Source organism: Molossus molossus, unplaced genomic scaffold, assembly GCF_014108415.1.
Source record: "Molossus molossus isolate mMolMol1 unplaced genomic scaffold, mMolMol1.p scaffold_m16_p_23, whole genome shotgun sequence".
In the NCBI taxonomy this organism is placed as follows: domain Eukaryota; kingdom Metazoa; phylum Chordata; class Mammalia; order Chiroptera; family Molossidae; genus Molossus; species Molossus molossus.
This window is the reverse complement of record NW_023425359.1, coordinates 24,202,365-24,224,228: the sequence shown is the minus strand read 5'-3', so window position 1 is coordinate 24,224,228 and position 21,864 is coordinate 24,202,365. Positions and strand designations below refer to the sequence as shown.

General features: G+C 49.8%; 1 protein-coding gene across 1 annotated transcript in view; it reads right to left on the bottom strand.

Annotated features, from left to right (window-relative positions):
- Positions 1 to 21,864, bottom strand: part of PTPRC (protein tyrosine phosphatase receptor type C) — a 97,199-nt gene that overhangs the window by 39,889 nt on the left and 35,446 nt on the right. The window contains 3 exon segments of the mRNA XM_036277413.1: positions 1,875 to 1,901; positions 2,865 to 2,942; positions 12,486 to 12,509. Coding sequence (XP_036133306.1) covers positions 1,875 to 1,901; positions 2,865 to 2,942; positions 12,486 to 12,509 — 129 coding nt within the window.

Sequence of the window (21,864 nt, the reverse complement as noted above, 5' to 3'; positions counted from 1 at the left end):
CAGGGCACCCGCTGTGGTCCTCGCCCTAAATCCAGATCCTCGCCTAGAACCTGGCACTCATCGGGGCTTGATCCTCACTCACTGAATTTGTGAACTGATGACCAAATGGATGATGCATTGGACCCCCCTTTTCTTTTTATTTTTTTTTGGCTTTACAATTTCTTTTGCATCCTAAAATGTGATTCTTGATATTCTGTGTCTCTAAGTATGTCCACATCCATTATTTTAGAGACCCCAGTCCTCATCATTCCTTGATTCTATTAAAATATTGAGGCTAAACCCTCCTAAGCAACTTTCTTCGGGCCAGCCCACATTCTCGCCTTTACTGACACAGATCCCATTGACTGGTATCAGTATCCTTTCAATGAATATTAAAGTAGTCACACATTAATGCGACAAAAATAATTAAGCCCTTATTATGTTTAAGACACTGGCCCAATCACGAGGAATCTGAATGATCAGCTTTAACAAATTGTCATCCAACAAGGAGACCACATGGACATGAACGTAACAGACACGGAAACATACAAGCTTACGCACAGAGTTGTATAGGACTAAATCAAGAGAGAAATCTACTCAGGTTGGAGGGATGGGAGAGGCTTCCCAGGCAAGGCGGCTCAGTTTGAGTTTATTTATATCAAATCTATCGGGGTGACATTGGTTAATTAAATTGCCTAGTTTCAAGTGTATAATTCCATGATACCCTGAGACCCTCATTCACTGCTGGCGGGATTGCAAACTGGTGCAGCCACTGTGGAAACCAGTATGGATGCTCTTCCCAAAATTAAGAACAGAGTTACCAGATGACCCAGCAACCCTTCTTCTTGGTATCTATCTGGAAAAAATGTTGAAGACATGTATTTGCAAAGATATTTGCACCCCTACGTTCGTGGCAGTGTTGTTCATGGTGGCCAAGACGGGCAGACGACCCGAGTGTCCTGCACCAGAGGACTGGGGAGAGGAAGAAGAAGTGGCCCATTGACACACTGGGACACTGCTCAGCTTCCAGAAAACACGAAATCCTGCCATTCACAACAACAAGTGGATGGATCTGGAGAGTGTCGTGCTACGCGAAGTCCGAGGCCAAGAACCACATGATTTCGCTCCTGTGTAGGCTATAAAACTGAAAGCAACACGTGATCTGTTTGCTTTTTAGAACACGATCAGGACTCGAAACAGATGGAATTCCAACGTCGAGAAAGGGCAGCGGGCAGCGGGCAGCGGGCAGCGGGCAGCTGAAGAGGTGTGCTGTGTTTAAAGCCTGCACGTATTCCCATAGTCCTTACTTCGTCTTTGCTGAAGGCTGAGAAGCGGAAGGGGGCCCGGGCCCCAGAGGACCCCCAGCAGAGAAGATGGTAAGTCAGCAAACTGGGAAGGTCACTCTGCACACCAAGAGCCCGGAGAGCCCATGCCGGCAGAGAAATTGGAGGGCTCGACTGGCCACGAAGAAGGACTTTGCTTCCACGGGAAAGGATGGACGCAAAGTGCTCTCGGGCATCTGCGTCGAGCCGAACCCCGACCAGACAGAGACAGAGACACGTGTCGCCCACATTCTAGAGGAACCGTCACGCTCAGCCCCACCCCGAAACAGACTTGCAATCACTCCGTTTTACAGAGGCCCGGACTGACGTTAAGTGGCTTCCGTAAAATTCTTCAGCTCATGACAGTCACCCTGGTACTCAAAACTAGGTCTGAACAGGGTGGTCGCAAAGCCTCCTGTCCCCCAAGGATGCTGGCTCTTAAGATGTGGAGACCGTCGTTGGTGGGAAGTTAGAACCAGGGAGCTGAGCCTGCTAGAAGCTTGGCCCAAAGAAAGAAAGAATTAAAGAGCTCTTCTGACGAGACGTTGGCTGCCTCCAGGTAGGCCAACTTACCGCATGACGGCTTGACTGTTGTAGGAGCTGTGAAAAAGGAAAGAAATTCATGTTAGAAAACCCCTGCTAGAGTCACTGGGCGGGGTGTGTGGGTCTATCAGGTTCAGGTTAACACATGCACAGGGTTTGCGGAGCCCAGAACAGAGCTGAGGCCCAGGACCGCAGAGGCTCTAAGCGAAGGAGCTAGTTCTCCGAAACGTTTTCGTGAGTTCGCCCAGGCCACACGATCGTGAGAATCATCCTCTCGACTGTACAGGGTCCGGGTGTGACTGTGGTGGCTAAACAGTCTCAGGGGCCTGGTCCCTGGATTGACCTCAAAGTAGATTTCTGTCATTATAACCTCGAGAGAGTTCGGTTGACACGTTTGTTGGAAAAGGCCAGGAGGCAGGCAAGGGCTGCTTCCTTCTCTAGTCCGGCCTCTGTGATACATTGTTCTCGCGACAAATGGAGATGTATCGCGTGTGAGCAAAGAATGGAACAGAACTGGGTGAAAGGTGCTTTGTGGGAACCAGGAGGTCCCTGCTGTGCTGGTCTCTGAGCTGAAGAATTTGTGGGAGATACTGACCTCGCAGGGTCGGCCCTGGTGACCACTGATGGGCACCCCGAGAGCTGGCCCGTGTGCACCCAGGAGGCCCTGCCCACGGCCCAGGCGGTGCGGCTGGGGCTCACGCCTCCGCTCCTCGTTGCCTGGACCGCCTTGGCCATCAGTAAAGCTATTCTTTCTTAAGCCAGCCTCGAGCCCTCCTCTTACAGGAGACACCCTCATCTGTGTGGTCATTCTGCACAAGTTGTCATCAAGAACACAGTTCCCGGGGCGGGGGGGGGGGGGTTACTACAAGGACAGCATAGTCATGACATCATACACCTCCCATACCCCCCACCCCCCGGCCACTCTCAGGCCTATGACCGAGGGTAAGCGTCTCCAAGAAAGGGTCCCCAGGAAGTGGTCTGCCGGTGCTGTGACTGCGTGACTGGGGGTGAGGCGGTCACCTATGGTGGAAGTGGAGTGAAGGCTGCTTGCTGCAGTGCTCTGAGTGGGTGTTGGTGCGTGCGACGTAAGGATGAGACCTGCAAGGAAATGAACAGAAGGGTAGAGGTTAATGAATTTGCCCAGGCGGGGGGCGGCAGGCAGACACTCGAGCCAAGAGAATCTCCTCGCCGAATCTTTGCTGGAGGAGCTCGCCTGCAAGTCGACCCTCCCTTGTTTTTGAAATAAGACGGTGGATGGAAGATTTATCTGCGATCTTGAAGATCGCTAGTAGTCCCCAGGATTTAAAGCACGCGTCGTGCGAGGGGAGGGCCGAGCGGTCATTCCTCAGCGCGTGCTTACCTGGCGTGTGCTCCTTCACCTACTCTGGCTCTCAGTTACGACCCTCCTTATCTGAGCTATCCTCGGGATGCCCGTCACTCTCTGGTACTTTCCATTTCAGCCCAGGCTCTGTACATCTCTAGTCCTCACTGTAATCCTGGACAACTGGCATGATCGCACCCATTTTAGAGGGAACACGGATACACAGCAAGGGTCCGTCGCTTGGGCCCAAGTCAGCTACGAAGGTGAAGGGGCTGGGTTTGGTCCCAGGTCTCCACGACATGAAAGGCTCTTATCTTTCTTCTTTGCCAGGGACGTTGATAATAATGAGAAAAAGTAAAATACGCCCGGAGAAGGCCCCTGGGCATTTTCTCTGGCCTCCCTCCGTATCGATGTGCAGACACGCGTGAAGTGGGGAGACGGCCGCAGGAGCGGCGACGGGACGGCGCTGCGTTCACGCACGTGTGCGTTTCATGACCCGCAACCCAGACCCCAGGGCGCGAGGTCCGACCTGAGGAGTTGGTGGTGCTGTTGGAGGTGCGTGCGGGTGAGGCGGAGGGGCTGCTGGGAGCAGGGCTGGGGGTGTGTGCCGACAGGTTGGCTGTGCGTGCGGGAAAGGTGCTGGAGGGACTCGTCGCGGCCGGGGCACCTGCAACCAGAAAGGCCATCAGCCGTCAGCAGTCCCCTGGCCCTGCCTCACAGGACGAGGGCCAGACAGCCCACAAAACTGGGGTTGCTGAGGCTCAGACAGGCAACCACTCACGATCACTCCTGTCGAACCACAGCACACGCCGCCTACCAACCTGGGAGACACATCCGGGCTGCGGGAGGGATGAGCGGAGGGCGGGCAACTTGAAATCCGTGACACTTTGTCATCAGAGCCCACCTTTAAATGTATCTGGGGGAGCTTGGACACCCACATTATCGAAAATGCACCCAAGTGACCAAATGGGGTGCTGGCTTGCGGTGCTGAGACCTCAAAGATGAGAGGCAAAGGCGGTGTTAGGTGGTCCCCAGAGGAAATGGGGCACCTGGTTGAGAGCCTCCCTGGGGTCCCGATGCTATGGCACGCCCTGGGCTCCCCCGGCCTGGAACTCCAGGTTGGCTGGGAACCCCAGCCCGGCCCTGCCCGGCTGCCGTCATTACCCCCCATTTCCACCTGCACTGAGCTCGCCGGTACAGAACCAAGTGCCGCCGCCAGCCAGACAGCGCGTTTGGGTAGGACTTTGCGTTGTGGGGTTCAGAGCACCCAATGCCCGTCACAGGGTCCCCAGGCACCACACACAGAAGTCCAGCATCGGTGACCAAGCAACGGGAGCCCACTGCGGGGCTCATGCCGGAGCAGGACCACACGCTAGCCCTGTGGAGCTCGGTGGCTAGTTCACGGCCAAGGCTGCAGCCAGACCCTCCATGTTCCAGCAGGGGGCGCCGCCTGCCGTTCTGAATGTGGCTTTGAGTCCAGCATCTGGGCCTCCTCGGTCCCTTCCTCCAGCTCCCACGTGTGCCCCACTCACGGGAAAATGCACCTTCCCACATTTCGAGTTGGGGTCTCAGCACTGTCTCCAAAATCCCCTCCAGCCCCACGGGGAACTGACCCAGAAAAGAATGCGTGACGTCAGTTCCGGGCCCCGGCGGGGGGGCCGCAGCGCCGGACAGGGAGCAGGTGGGCCAGCCTTTACGAGAGAACTGGGCCGCGGGCCTGAACCGCCGCGAGGTGTCCAAACCAGCGAAGTCTGTTTCCAGCCTCTTTTTCAATTTTCCTTTCCCGAGAGACCCTTGCCCCCCAGGCTGTTCTGAGGCCCATCTCCCCCTCCCCGAACTCCCGGCTCCCCTGGAAAAGGACCGGCCGTCTGCAGGGCATCTCCACGAAGGGGTGGCATTTGCCATTCAGCGAGGTCCGTTCACGGTGGGTGATTTCTAAGGAGCGGAATCAGGCCCTGGGCTACACCGGGGCCAGGGCGGAGCAGAAAGTCTGTGTGACCATCAGCCCAGCTGGTCGGTCCCCTGTGGTGGCTTCCAGCTCCTTCCGGGCTGCGGTTTCTGACCTGCGGATTTGCTAAACTCTCCGCATCGCTCGACTGCGGTTCCCGGGCGGCGGGCAGGAGGCCGGGAGGCAGAGCAGCTCCCCTCCGGCCGAGTGAAGTGTGCTGTTGGCCTGGATGCTTTCCACGCCAAGGGAACCGTGTTCCTACTTCACACGAGCAGCTGTTCTATTGCGGGTGCTCGGCTCCCACTTGAACCCGACTTCACACCAGGCCACCTGAGCGCCCGGGCCCCTCGTGCACCTCCGTGACCTTCAGGCGCCGGGTCACTATCGTCTCCCTGTGGCTGTGGGAGTCGCGGACCAGCGGGCCTGCACCTCCAGGTACAAAGAGCAGTGGTTTGGATACTGATTTGGGAAAACCAAGGAGGGCCCGTTTCGCCTCGTTTGTATAACACGGAGATGCTAACTCAGAGCATGTCGACATTTGCATGGGGAATATGACCATCACCTCTTTCTCATTCTTTTTAAAAAGCAGTTCAGCCCCGGCAGGTTTGGCTCAGCGGTTAGAGCGTCGGCCTGCGGACTAGGGGGTCCCGGGTTCAGTTCCAGCCAAAGGCATGTACCTCGGTTGCGGTCTGTCCCCGGCCCCGGATGGGGTCATGCAAGAGGCAACCAATCAATATGTCTCTCGCACATCGATGTTTCTCTCTCTCTCTCTCCTCTCTCCCTCCCACTCTGAACATAAAAGTAAAAATAGCATTCACACACGTCAATAAAATCCCACAGGTGGAAACTGAACACATGCTTTAGCTAAAGAAAAACGGTTCTGATAATTTTAGAATTAAAAAAAAAAAAAAAAAAGACACGTTTTCCCCCATCACATTCCAGGTGACTTCTGTGCCAACCTGGGTGAGGATTTAAAAAAAAAAAAAAAGGCAGTTCAATTGTGGTTGCAGTTTCTCGGTGACAACAAGTCCCGGAGTCCTCACCACCTGCCTGACTGAAGGTCTTCAGGTAAAGATTCGCATGTGTTACGCTTCATTCTAGCCACAAGTCTTTGCGGCACAGACACTTGGCCCACATCCGAAGAAACGCAGAGGGCCTGGAATAACGGTTCCCTCCTGCACAGGGTTCCCTGCATCCGTGACTCCCTCCCTGAGCATCTGAGCTCTGTCGCAAGCACCGGTGCAGCTCGGCTCACAGGCTAACTGGAGGCAGGACTCTCCACGCCCAGGCAGGGAGCGGGCAGTGCCCTGGCCCCTCCCTAAACAGACGCGGTTGGCACGCCTCTGCCCACACACACATCCGAACATGCGAACCTGCTGTGTCATTGCCGCCCAGAGCCGGGGTGAGTGCGGGAAGGGGAGCCTTGCTGGGTGCCTGGGGGTCAGATCCGGCAAAGGATGTCTGCGAGTCTGCTGCCGTGGCGAGATGAGGCGGCTGTGTCGGTGTGGCCCCTACGGTAAGAGAGGGACATGACTCCATCAATACCTCCCCGCGGCAGACGGAAGGTTAGCGGCTGTAAAGTTACAGAGAGCACAGCGCTGTTCCCGCGGCCCACTCTGAAATGCCCCGTCCACCAAAATGCGTGTCCGCCCGTTTTTATGAGCTTACTTAATTTTTTGAAATAACGCAAAATCCTAGGGGGAGGGGGGATCTAAATCACAAAGCAAAGCTGGATTATGAATCGCAGTGTTTTTGTTCTTTCTTTCTTTTTTTTTTTTTTAAATAAATTCTCTCCAATAATTTTCTGATATTAAAAATCAGGAATGGCCCTGGCCCATTTGGCTCAGTGGTTAGAGCGTCGGCCTGCGGTCCAGAGAGACCCGGGTTCGGTTCCCGCGAAGGGCACGTACCTCGGTTGCTGTTTGTCCCCGGCCCTGGTTGGGTCGTGTGGGTGGCAACCACTCAATGTGTCCCTTTCATGTCGATGTTTCTCTCTCTCTCTCTCCCTCCCACTCTGTCTGAACAAAAATGGAAACATGTCCTCGGGTGAGGATAAAAAAAAAAAAAGAATCTGGAATGAACAAAGATTCTTCCTGGGGTAAGAGTTCAGGAAGGCAGGACTCTCATAAACCTGGGACGGTGTTCCAGCCTGTCTGGGGTCCAGAAAACCAGAGGGAGCAGGGCCCGGGGACCGGGCAGCACAGGGAGACCAGGGGGCACCAGCGAGCGTTCCCCTCCCACCCCACCCCGATCTTACTCACGGGGTCTCCCCCTGCCCCCATCAACGTGCACCGTTACTTTGACCAGCCAGGACTTCATAAACACCTGGATGTCCTGCGTTTATGCACATCAATAAAATCCCAGGCGTGGAAACTGAACACATAATTGAGTTAAAGAAAAACTGTCCTGATAACTTTAGAATTAAAAAAAAGACACTTTTCCCGTCATCACATTCCGGGTGACGTCTGTGCCAACCTGTCCCAGCAGGACGACTAGCATTATCCCAGGTGTGCAGGGGTGTCTCTGCGGAAGGGCCCCCGGCACTGAGAGGTGGCGGCGCCCTGGGGGAGCCACTCTCCGGCCCGGAGGTGCTTGTGGGTAAGGATGCTGTGGTGCGGGTAGGCGAGGGGATGGGAGCAGGCTGAGTGTTGGGCTTGCCTGGCGGGATCGATCCTGTGATAGAACGGGAGATGGAGGAGAAAATAAATATATGAATCACATCCTAAAATGTCTCCACATCCGAGTTCAGTGACTCCCCCTTCCCCATGCTGTGTAAACAACACATATCCAAGCATGGTCACATGCCCACACTGTCCACCTGTGGTGCGTGGTATACACAGGTATATGCTGTATGTGTTCATTTGTAAACATATATGCATCTGTACACATGCATAGAAACAAGTAGGTGTGTACAGAGGAATAGACAGGATATAGAGACTCGATAAAAACCAGCTGCAGCCCTGGTTGGGCGGCTCAGTTGGGTGGCCGTTGTCCCGTGCACCGAAAGGTCGCCGGTTTGATTCCCAGTCAGGGCACTTGCCTGGGTTGCAGATTCGATTCCCAGTATGGGGCGTGCAATCGATGTTCCTTACATCAACATTTGTCTCTCTTTCCCTCTCCCTTCCCCTCTCTCTATTTCTCAAAAGAAACTTTGCAGGCCAGAAGGGAGTGGCAAGAGATATTCAAGGTGGTGATAAGCAACAACCTACAACCAAGATTACTCTGTCCTGCAAAGCTGTCATTTAGAGTCGATGGGCACATCAAGAGTTTCCCAGACAAGAAAAAGCTAAAGGAGTTCATCACCACCAAACCACTATTCTATGAAATGTTGAAGGGTCTTCTTGAAGGAGAAGAAGAACGAAAATATGAACAATAAAATGGCAATTAATACATATCTATCAACAACTGAGTCTACAAACACAATGAGCAAGCAGAACAGAAGCAGACTCATAGATACAGAGAACATTTTGTTGGTTGCCAGATGGGTGGGGGCGGGGAGGGTGGGTGAAAAAGGTGAAGGGATTAAGAAGTACAAATTGGTTGTTAGACTGATGAACCTCAAAGGGAAGGGGGGAGGGGGGCGGGATGAGATCAACCAAAGAACTTCTATGCATGTCTGCATAACCCATGGACACTGACAATAGTGTGGGGAAGGCAGGAGGGGAAGAGGATTGGGGAGGAGGGGTCAATGGGGAGATAGAGGGGGTTACATCTGTAATGCGTTCAACAATAAAGATGAGTTAAAAAAGTAAAATACAAGTAAAAACTAAAACAGTGAAAGCACCACCTGCAAAGCAGTGGCTACAGGTGAACGAGGTGCTGGGGCTAAGGCCGCGGTTGGCTCCCTGCGCTGTCCCGGCCACCGTCTGGGAGCCTGGCTCTCCAAGGCACCTTGGCTCAGACGATGAGTCTCGGTGCATGAAGCCCATCGGAAGAGGCCGGAGAAGACAACCCATGAGGAACAGGACCGAGAAGGACAGAGCCGGGAGTACTGAGGAGGAGGGTTCCCAGAGAGACGGGTGAGAGACAGAAGCGCTGCATTCATGCTGATTAAAGATACACTAACGTACACAAAGCAAAGACCGGAAAACAAAATGCGCAGACAGAGCCGCCCGTGACCCACGTCCACAGACTTGTTCTCAGCTTGATGGTGGCAGAGGGAGCCCCGTGGACACTGAAAGAATGTTTGCCCGTTTCGGCTCCTTGGCGTGAGGTGCACGCGATGAGCTGGCACGGGGACAGGAGCCAGACCGCTGCCTCAGGGTCCAGACTCCTGCGGGCACGGGGCTGGCACCACGGGGGAGGGCCTGGTTTCTGTGTGGGTGCTCGTGTGCAAGGGGTTTCTGGACCAAAGATGAGGGAAATACTCCAAAATTGCTTTTTAGAAGACAAAAAGATGTCCTGGCCAGTGTGGCTCAGAGGTTAGAGCGTTGGCCTGTGGACCAAGGAGTCCCAGGTTCGGTTCCAGTCAGGGCACGTACCTCGGTTGTGGTTCATCCCCGGCCCTGGTCAGGGTCGTGCTGGAGGCAAGCAGTTGATGTGTCCCCCTTATGTCAATGTTCCTCTCTCTCTCTCCCTCTCCCTCTCTCTTCCTCCCACTCTATCTAAAGATAAATGGAAAAATATCCTCAGGTGAGGATTACAAAAAAATAATAATAAAAGACAAAAAGCATATGCCCAGCCAGTGTGGCTCAGTGGTTGAGCGTGGACCCTGCACCAAGACGTCACTGGTTCGATTCCCAGTCAGGGCACATGCCCAGGTGGGGGGCCGGATCCCCAGTGGGGGGCGTGCAGGAGGTGGCCAATCGATGTTCTCTCTCATCGATGTTTCCATCTCTCTCTTCCTCTCTCCTTCAAAGAAAAAAAAATCAAGAAAGAAAGAAAGAAAGAAAAGGCAAAAAGCACACTGTGGTCTATGGATACTGGGATTATAGACGTGTGTGGTGTCTAAATGTTCTGTGTGTAACATGTATGTACTTCTGTGAATAGCAGATTTTTGCTTTCCAATATTTAATTAACAGAAATTGAGTTATATCACCCAAGTATTTGTGTTAATTCAGTTCAACAAGTTTGGGTGAACGGAATTGGCACAGCCCTGGCTGGTGTGGCTCGGTTGGCTGAGTGTTTTCTCCTGCACTGAAAGGTCTCCGGTTCGATTCCCGGGCAGGGTGCATACAGGAGGCAACTGGTGGATGTTTCTCTCACATTGATATTTCTCTCTCTCTCTTTCTCTCTCTCTCTCTCTCTCTCTCTCTCTCTCAAATCAATACAAACATATTTTGCAAAAGGAAAGTGGCACAGAGACGGGAAGAGAAAGAACGGGAGAAGCGAGAAAGAAGAACAGAAGAGAGAAGACAGGACAGACGGGAGCGGACAGGAGGAGGTGACCGAGCAGAAAACAGGCTGCGGGACGGAAATGGCACGGAGGAGTCCTGGCTTCGTGCATGAACGTCGAAGACAAAGTGAAATCAGTGTTCCCTGGATCCCAGTAAAAACCCTCCCAACGGACCGAGCCGTCGGACGCCCATGAAATCCTTTGTAACTGTGGGGTGGTTCCGGAAATCCCAAGTTCTGGAATCTCAAGTCTGACTTCAGTCATCTCTCATCTCCTCCATCTGAGTGACGGAGGGAAGGTGCAGGGAAGACGGGGAGAAAGGGGGAGAGCGAGGAGGTGGGGAGGAGGGAGGGAAGCCCTTACAACTCTACGGATAACCTTGACTCATTTCCGTCCTTGTAGACTTGGCTAATGATTCATTTGTTGTTTTAGGTTAAACTAACTTTGTTGTTGGCAGGGTTCCAAGGACCCATCTGCTTTCAGAAACTGTTGCAATGTTCTCCCTTTGTTACTTAATCCCTCTCTTTGGTCAGATTTGAATCACAGAGACCAGAAGGAAAATCACTCCAAACACCGCACGCGATCGTGTTATGCTATTTGGACGCGGAGCCTCCGTCACAGTGACTTCCAGCCAAGCACGCTGAGCCCGGGGTGGATGGAGAATGCTGACCCAGAAGCCTTTACACCCTTGTACACACACATCTTAAGCTCGGTGCCCATCCCCTAGCTCTATGCATAAGAGTTTTATTAAGGCTAGAAAACATGCTTCCATCGCCAATCCCATGCTCTCCCTGTACCCCGGCTTTGGAGATGCTCCTGGTTTCCAGGAGGAGACCATGCCAACTTACCTGGTTTCACGCTTCGAAGGCTCGTTAGAACAGAGACAGTGCAGGGATAATGGCCACTGTCTCAATGCAGTGACGAGTCATCCAGCATTTGAAACATTCGCTCCTACGCCACCCCATCCCCACCCCGGCCTGCAGGAACACGGGGTTACAGGGTCGGCATGAACTCACTCTTCTGTTCAGGGAGCAGATGCTGAGCTCGTGGAAGTAACACGAGCTGGTTACAGTGTGCTGTGCGTTAACAATGGTTATACCTGCTTTACCAGAATTCTCTGCCGTGTTACAAAAGCCTACGACTCGGATGTTAGGTCTTTTAAAAAATAAAAGAAGGTGCTGCCGAGGCAGATGCAGGAGTGTTCGGTTTCTCTTTGCATAGTTCTTTGTTTCCACAGTTTGAAGTGAATTTTTAATTAATTACGACAATGATTCCTTTCATAACCAGATTCTTGGAATATTTCAAATGTGCCTCAATAGAACTGTGTGTTATAATGATTAAATCAGAATTGTCTTATGCTCTTACTCACCTTCTTAATTTGTACCATCAACTGCACGATCAATTAGGAAATCAATAATACATTTTCAATAACAGGAACAGTTAAGTGATGTCATTTATTGTTAACCAAATGTAAATGTTTCTCTCTTATTTTGCATGTAGAATGTATACATTTATTTTCAGCATCCTTGTTAGTTAAATTTAATTTATCACAGGATTAGGTCATTTGTTTGACAAAATTCAGGTATGGCAGTGGAATTTGGAAATAATTACTACAAATATCATAATAGTCTCAAAGCTTTTCTCTTGGAGGAATATATGCTCTATATATTCTCATGTTTAAAAGTCTTTCTAATTTCTCAAAGAATTCCTTAACCTATTTTTAACTATCAGGTTTTGTGATGTAACTTGGATTTATTTGTAGTGTTAAAACTTAAAAAGAGATTGGACCCTGTCACGGGGTTTACTGTCAGGTTTAAGAAGAACTATACCTTATACACAACAACACATACAAATAATAACATGTTTAGGTAGTCATCAAACTTCATCTCTTCAAGCAGAAATATAAGAACAGAATGTTCTATTCATGCAAGTTTGTCCTTACAAAATGATCTCATAATAACAGAAAATTCTATTGACATGAAATATATAATCTTGGCAACAACAAAAAATAAGGCAAATGGAAATATGAGTTCTTACCAGGAGGAGTAGTTGGGACATCTCCTGCAAGGAAGAAAACAAACATCTCTTAGAACGTTTCAAATTTCATCCATATGTAAATGTTAGGCTTATAGATACACACGTACATATATGTACATGTATCTATTTTATATGTATAAAATTTCTGTTAGTTAACTTTGATAAAGTAGCAATTTTCAGTACCTTTTGCCCCAAAACTACCTCGTTTCTTCTAATGTTCTGTTTACAAATCCCAAGTGGGTCAAAACTGTGCTTTAAGTCTAAATTTTCACGTAAAAATAATAATAATAGGACAAAGGAGAGCTGTTGGGGTTCATTTCAAGCCTGCAAAAGACTGGAAAGTTTCCCCCAAATGCGGCATCTATTTTGGGTCCTGATTATTTACCGAGCACCTACTGCGCTACACATTATCCCACGTTCCGGGGTGTAACACGATCTAGAACCCCCTGCCCCAGACAAGCTCAGCTCCATGTGACACTCAGACCAACGACAACAACACCACCACCACCAACAGGACCCGCTGCAGAGTGATTTAGACCACAGGCCACGACGAGGAGGCTGGGTGTCTAACAAGCGGCGGGCACCACTGGCCGCTGGAACACGGGGGAGAAGCCTGGCGGACGCTCAGACGGCAGAGAACAGAGGCAGCTCCAGCGCGCCGTCTGGCTCCCTCCCTGACTCCGGCGGCCGCGGCGCTCTGTGGTTCCGACTTCTTGCCACCAAAACGCATACCAAGCCTTTCGTAAGAAGGGAATTCAACCCGGCACAGGTTTATCATGGAAGGGAGGGAAAGAATTCTGGGACAACAAGGAAGCTATGTCTTTTTAACACCAAAACAGTGACAACTAGAACAAATACACCAGCAACCCCCCAACCAGCAGAGGCGTCATCAGCCCACTCAGGCTAAAGGCCTCGGAGAGGGTCATTTAACCCCCTGGTTCGAAATCAGTGCACTTTTGAAAGGAAATGCACGAGACCGTTATTTTCATCTATGTTTTGAAGAGGAGAGCGAGATAAACTACCCAAGTGCAGCAGACAGTATCTAGAGAGGTGTCTCTGTTCAAGAATAATGTAGGCAAGGTATATGATTATTAATTGCCAATAGTCATGGAGTGGTTACTGGGCGCCAGGCACGAGGCTGTGTCTTTTGCTGGTGTTTTCTCTCTCGAGTTTCACAGAAGCCCTGAGAAGCTTAGAAAAGCCAAGTGTCTGGCCAAGCTCACGAGACCCGTGTGAGCTCACCTGGGCTTGACCTTGAGCCTGTCTAGCTCCACAGGCCACGCCCTCAACCCCGGGCACCTGCTTTCCTCGTCCTCATCTGTTCTCTCCATCAGATCAGACATGCAAATTCCTTCCGCCAGTGTTTTCGGTTCCATAGAGACTGCTGTTTATTAAAAGCTCATAAGCTAAGCGAAAAGCATCTTAATCAGAGTTAGTCTACAGAGTGAATGCCTTCAAGGGCTACAGATGCTAAAGTGAACTTGACCCTAGATAGGGATCTACAGACTCAAGTTGACATGTATAGTCCAGACAAATACTAAAAAATTCAGAGGGGCATCAATTTAATTTACTACAGGATATTATTTTGACGAAAAAGTCAACCCAACTCCGGTGACATCAAACTCACAGACCTCGGTTTAGCTGGGCGGAGGGTTTGGACCTTGGGAACAGGATCATATCTACATATCTACATGTCTCTATCTTTATACCTACATATCTTTATCCACATCTATTGTTATATCTATAGTTACACCTGTGTCTATAGTTCTGGTCTTATCATGGCTCCATAGTCAACATTTCTCCAAATTCTTTCATCTTTAATGCAGCAAAATTTAGCACCCGGGGAAAACAACCCCACGTATAAAGATAAATCCCATTTTCTTTTCTTCTGTGTTCATGTTCACTTCCCATAAAGGTTTCCCAAACTGAATATGCATTTTCTTTTACACCCATTTATCTCAGACGCTGATTATAAATCCCTCCACTGATCAATCCACATTAAACCATGGTAGGTTACCTTACGCTTTATTTCACTTTTCTCCACAGAGTAAATCACACACAAACACATAGTCTTTTATCTTTTTGAAAGACAGCCCCAAATCTTCAGCATCACCGTGGAGGCTTAAATCGCTTGTTCTCATGGTTGGAGAATCATTATCAGCAGATATTCAGCCACTTTCAGTGAACATCCTAAATCACACGCAAATGACCCGGGCTCTCGGAACTCACGGGAGCACTCGGAAATAAAAATGTTTTCCAGACCATCCCTTCCGAAGTGAAGCCCACACCCTTGGAAGAAGGCTCAGCAACGCAGCGTGAACAACCTGCTTTCAGTGAGCCAGGTTCACTCCGTGACATCATCTGCTACATTCCACTTGTTTTTTTAAATAGCAAACAACTCTCGCTGCAAATCGCCAATGAGGAACATGCATGGGTGTCTGATGATAAAGAGAAAGCATCGGTATTTCTAAAAGCATGAACTACATGGAACCCTGTCTTACATTCTATAATCACAGTGAAAATGTAATGGAGCACAGTGATAGACTTCGTGTTTTTATATATTATCCTTTGACTTGATTCTTCTGGGGCCGTTTTATGTATATGTATATGTATATGTATATGTATATGTATATGTATATGTATACACACATACATATATGTGTGTGTATATATATATAAATGTATATATATAATTTTATTATTTTAAAAAATGAACATTTTATTTTTCCTTCTAATGCTAAAACCGAACCTTGTTCTTTGCACTGAGTTTCTTGTTGTTCCCCCCAGCATTTCTAATTAAAAACCTACTTTGATCATCAATGAAAACAGCCTCTAAACCAAAACAAACACAACCAGACATCAAAGGGAACTTCCCCCAAATTTGGAACTTGAATTTTAAAACTACGTCATAAAACAACTTTACCACCCTGTACCAGAAAAAAATACCTTTTATGTGTCAATTCTAAATATACGTTTTGAAGTTACGCAACATATGAATTTAGAAACTATTATCGCTAATAAACCATGTATCATCCAAGCTGCTTAAGCAATGCCACCATATACCACCTCCTGAAAGGTCACAATTCCATCAAATACAGACTTGTGAACATTTCAATTTTACCTAAGAGTTCATGTGTCTTTAACATGTGTCTGGGCTCTCATTTGGACAAAGGATGTCTAGAGGTCTCCAGTAGGCGGCGCCATAGCACCAGAAATCCGCCGCCCATTGGCCAGCAGGGTCTTCTGCACTACAATGGTGCTGAGAATCCCCAGTGGAATTGAGTGGGGATATTACACAGACGAAAATGTGGACGACAGAGCGCTTGATCTTCAAAGCCGCGTGATCCTAACACATGTATTGTTACTGAACTTACCTTCTCAACATGTCACCACTCACAATGTTCAAGTGATCGCAATTCAAAGTTACCTTGAAGTCACACCCCTAAGCCCCCATCAGAGATTTCAGCAAACAGGAGGACTCCGCTGAGTGGAAATGGCATTTCAAAGATGCACCTGCGCTTTAAATACTCCCCCCCCACACACACACACACAAAGACACGGAATGCCTTTTCCACCAGGATTTAAACCTGTCTGCTTCGACAAATCTAAGGAAAGTCCCAGGTCAGAAGAGTAAAACAAAATAGGTGAAATAAATACTGATTCTCAGTATTTCCCATAAAAAAATGCAAAAGGCAAATCAAGACCAAAAATAAGGGCCATCGAAAACACAATAGCCATCCAACGCACAAATAAATGGAAAAGGGTCCACTTTTCCTTACTCCACAGACCTGAAATGTATTTCAGAAACAGCCAATCCAACAAGTCACTCAAATGAATGTGTGTTCATGGAGTGAGCACTCTGGGCAGGTGACAAGTTTTTTTTTTTTTAATCCTCACCAGAGGATATTTTTCCATTTAACTTCAGATGGAGTGGGAGGGAGGGAGGGAAAGAGACACATCGACAGGTTGCATCCTGTACGACCCCGACCAGGACCAGGGACTGAACCGCAACCGAGGTACGTGCCCTTGACTGGAATCGAACCCGTGACTCTTTGATCCGAGGGCCAGCGCTCTAACCGCTGAGCCAAACCAGCCAGGCAGGTGACAAGTCCTTACCTGGGTCTCAGAGAGGCAGAGGAAATAGTCTCTCCTTCTCGCCCTCCGTTAGATTATCAGCAAATACAGTGATGATGGCACCAGGGCCTGAAACACGGGTGGACCACACTCTGTGCAAATCTCCTTACCGATGATTTCACACTGAATCCGCCCAGCGAGCCCATGAGCCTGCAGTTACTCTTCCTCGTTTATAGGGAGTGACTGGGAGGCATGAAGTGGTTGGTAAACTGCGCAGTCACGCGCCTGGGGATTTTTTTTTTCTTTATTGATTTTAGAGAGAGAGGAGGAAGAGGGAAAGAGATAGGAACATCAATGAGAGAGAACATCGATTGGCTGCCTCCTGCACGCCCCCCACTGGGGATTGGGCCCACAACCTGGGCATGTGCCCTGACCGGGAATCGAACAGGCGACCTCTTGGTGCAGGGTCGACGCTCAACCACTGAGCCACACCAGCCGAGAGGTGTCTTCACTCTTAAACACGAATGGTCATCCCAGAAACACTAGACCAAAGCCTCAAACAAGAAAGACGGAGGCCGAGACAAACAGAAGAGAAACTCAGGAGAAACTGAGTCAACTCAGGAGCAGAAGAAACCCCGAGACCAACGGCAGCTCACATTCCCAGCAATGAGAGGGCATCGCATCCATGAACAAAGATACAGATAGAAAAAGCAGTGTTTCAAGGTCGAGAAGGAAGTCCACAGAAACTGGCTCAAATCTCTGAAAACGAAAGGAAAAAAAAATAGAGCAGAAACTACCATTTAAAGAGAGCAAAATGGCCCGGCCGGTGTGGCTCAGTGGTTGAGCATCGACCCCCTGCACCAAGAGGTCGCCAGTTTGATTCTCAGTCAGGGGCACATGCCCAGGTTTTGGACCAGATCCCCAGTGGGAGGCATGCAAGCGGCAGCCAATCAATGTTTCTTTCTCTCTCCCCCTCTCACTTCCTCTCTCTCTAAAACCAGTAAAGAAAAAATATATATTTTTAAATAAAATAGAATAAAGATGACAAAATGTCTTAAAATGCTTGTGTCTGCTCCGGAAGAGCAGGAATCTGGGGTGGGGCACAGAACAGAGCAAAGGACCGGCTTTCTCATCGGAGACTTTCTGGAGCTGTTGACATTTCAACACACACACATTTGAATAGCAAGACAAATACGGAAGTTGTTGGTCTGAAAAAGAGACTGGAAGAGCCAAGGTTCAGGGCTCTGAGCCAAACAAAATCAAGGACCTTGTTATTTTTAAGCAGAGTCATGATGTCCAGCTGCCGCCCAAAGGGTCCTCCTGCCCACAGGTGACTGACAGGTGCACACACCTGCGCAGCACGTCTGTTTCTTCCCTGGGGCTTCAAACCTCATGCTACCGATTTCCGCCGCACTGATGAACTCAAAGAATCAGGACAACACAATGAATCAAGGCCCGATGGCCATCTATCAACGATGGATTACTTTGCCTTAGTTTCTATCTTAAAATATTTATCTAGAAGTCATGGGGGGATGGGGAGTTCAATGGTCACATCCTGTGTCATGACGACCAACCCGAGGTCTTTGCTTTAGACTCATGTCTTAAAATGTCCCATAGGCAAATTTCTTTCCAAAGTATTTCACACTACATGTCCCTAGGGGAGATTTATAAAGTGTGTTAATACGTTAAAGGAAAAGAGAAATATGTCACTTGCTTCCCCCCCCCCCCCCAACCTTTATTGATTTTAGAGACAGAGGAAGGGAGAGGGAGAGAGAGATAGAAACATCAATGAGAGAGAACATCGATTGGTTGCCTCCTGCATGCCCCCCACTGGGGACCTGGCCCACAACCTGGGCATGTGCCCTGATCAGGAATCAAACTGGTGACCTCTTGGTGCAGGGTCGATGCTCAACCACTGAGCCACAGTGGCAGAGAGAAACCTCTTTTTCACCCCTTTAAAAAAAATGAACTATACAAATCCACCATGCTATATTTCAATTTATGATCTTTAGAAGGAAAATGGAAGGAACTTCTGGAGAATATATTTTAGTAAAATCATATAAAGTGGGAGAAATGCATTTTAGTTAGAAAGATTCTTTATGGATGTGTATACAGACATTACCTCCTGACTGCATAGTTTACGAAGTGGCAGAGGGGAGGCCCGTGGTTCACATAAGGTAAACAATGTCAGGTATCGTGTGTTACACTGTGGCCCTCTTGGTGCAGGGGTCAATACTCAACCACTGAGCCACACCGGCCGGACCATCACTTTCTTTAATCCAAAATCTCCCAAAACTTTTTGCCACAGACTGATTTTTCCCCTTGGAGACGCTGTAGCTAGTGGCAGAGAAGGTGGGTACCATGGAACACTGGCGCCCAAGAACACATCTCTCGGTCCTGGTCTGTAGCAGGTCTGTCATATACCAACATATGCAAAGGAAAGAGAGAATGAACATCATGGTAACACTGGTTGTTAATACAAAATCTGTGCATCAGATTAGAAATAAAAAGGATCAGATTGATCCGACGGAAAGGTCTGCCCCCTAACCCCCCGGCTCTGTGAACCCTGATTCCCTCGCTCTGGGGGGCGATGTGACCAGCGCAGGGGCATTTTCTTAAAGCCCTGATGGTGATCACAGCAGGGGCCACATTTCAGAACAGTCGGTGAAGATATGTCCTTACAAACATACTCTGTAAAAACATTTCCCAGGACCAGTCGATTCTGATGAAATCCGTTTGCTTCTTATGAAAAGGCCTGTGTTCATTTATCTAAACCCTGGGATGAACACCTCACCTATCAACTACACGTCAGGCAGTTGATAGTTCTGGTTCCTCTGGGGTCGAGAGTAAGCTCATCGTCAAAGGAACGTAAAGAGCCAAAGGACATCTGTGCCGGCGGCGAACAGTTTTATCAGTGTCTTTGGGACCAAGAACAATAATTACCAGTTGATGACCAGCTACTATGTCGATGACATCACCAAAATAATTCTACATGTGACTGGGATCCCCACAGACCCCTTACCAAGTAGATCACGTTATCTTTCTACAGAGGAAATCTCAAAAAAATAATAATAAATGAATGAATCTACAAAGGCTAAAGCACTCATAGCAGAGAGAGTTTGCGTTCAAAGGCCCACCTGTCCCCTCATTCCCGCAGACTCAGGGAGAAGGTAAAGGTGCAACCCGGGTCCCAGGACAGGAAGGCTGTCCCAGAGCCCCACCAGGTATGGGCCCGTGAGAACCAGCCACCGGAGATTCAGAGGGAGTCAGACGCTGCAGTGTGTTTCTCAGAAGTGCAACTTGCCAAACGACGACGATGAAAGAGGGGGGTTCTGATTGTTGAGAAAGAGAGACCAGGAGCAGGAACAGGCCCAGGACAACCATGGGGCGGACTTGACCTTTAGAATTTAGACCCAAACCCCGAAGGAGGGGAAAATCGAACATGCTTGAAAATGGCCCACTCGTAGGGTTGCCCCTGATTGTACACAAGCAGGAACACACATACAGGGGCAGGTAGGGGACGGAGGAGGGGGTGGGCTGGGCCTCTGGGCTGTGGTCAGTTACTTACTGCGCCGGCCCCAACCTTTCCCCATGAACCGGGAGGGCAAGCTCAGGGATGTGCTGCGTGTGTGCGAGGCCGTGAGACCAAACAGACAACACACGCTGGGCCCAGGGGGCCCGCCTCGCCGACCCGAGTCCCACCCCACCGAGAGCATCACAAGTGCCCAGAATCTGATACTTCTCATTTCCCCTTCACGGGAGCTCGGCAGGCACCCCTGGGGACCCTCCGTACTGCGAAGGGAAGCCAGGCCTGACGGGGAAGCTGCACTTTGGGAGAGAAGCCCCTGGACGGTGCTGTCCTCACAAGAAGCCTGTTTGCACAGCTCGAAGCTCCAGCTACGCTGTGGTTTCTCCTCGCTGAGCTTCTGTTTTCTTCTCCGGAGTCTCGAGAAGAAAGGAAGAGGCGTGGCCCCTGCGGTCGGGCTGGCAGGCGCTGCCACTGGGTGCGACCGTTGCCATGGCACCGGCAGAACCAGCCCTGCCTGGGGTGAGACCACAGCTCCTCCAGTCCAAGCTGACGCCGTCCGTCCTGGGAGGCTGTGCCCTGCGCGCCCAGAAACTCAAGGCCGGGGTCGTTTGCTTTGGTTTGGGTGGAAACGCCTTTCAAAGGCAGGTGGCCTGGCTTTACTTGGGAGCCAGCTCAGGTGGGAAAGTGTTGGCCAGTGACAGTTTCATGAAAAAAAAAAAAAGAAAAGAAAATCAAAGCCCATCTCGTCTGGAATGACCTGGATGAGACGCCCTCTCTTTGGCCAACAAGGAAATGGGAGCGATTCGTGACATGGTAAAACCTGGAGAAAAGAGGTGACCAGGACAAAGCAGGACACCTGTGCTTGTCAGGAGATGTCACTCCTTCGACCTCAAGACTGTAAGATGGCCAAGCAGTCAGGTGAGGGTACTGCACCCTCATGCAGACCCGGCAGCACGTAAGAATGGCTCAACCTCTGGGACACCCCACGTCAGGTCCTTGGCGAGCCGAGTGACCCCCTCCATTCACACTTGAAGTCCCACCCAGATACTGTCTGAACACAGAAATGTGGGCTCTCTGTGTCCCCACTTATGTGACCCACTTTCGCCCTGGGTGGTACAGTTCTCCATGCTGAGTATATCCACCCACTGTCTTACGTTTTCGCTGAGAATAATTGCTTCCCAATACAGAAAATATGGGAAGGATGTGTTAACACCCACACATTATAAATGGAGGAGAAGGCTAGGAGATACCTTTATATAACTGCTTTGGTGCCCTGGCTGGTTTGGCTCAGCGGTTGGAGCAACAGCTCGAGGACCAAAGAGTCTCAGGTTCGATTCCGGTCAAGGGCACGTACCTCGGTTGTGGTTCGTCCCCGGCGCTGGTCAGGGTCATGCGGGAGGCAACCAGTTGATGTGTCTCTCTCACATCGATGTTTCTCTCTCTTCTTTTCCCTCCCTTCCTCCCACTCTATCTGAAGATAAATGGAAAAAAATATCCATCCTTGGGTAAGGATTTAAACCAAACCAAACCAAACAAAAATTCCTCTGATAAAGAATGAGTTAAAGGGCAACAACTCAAGCCCAGGTCTACCAGATGCCTAAGCTCACGCACTCCCTTCCTACCACACGACGTCATTCCCTGGGAGGAGAAAATTCATCTTCATCACACTCTTGAGCTCGGGCTCCTTGTCTGTGAATGTCTCCTCCCTGGAATCTGTGCTCCTTCCTTCTCTACTGCCTTCACCAAGCTTTGGACCTGGTTTCTAAACTACAGCCA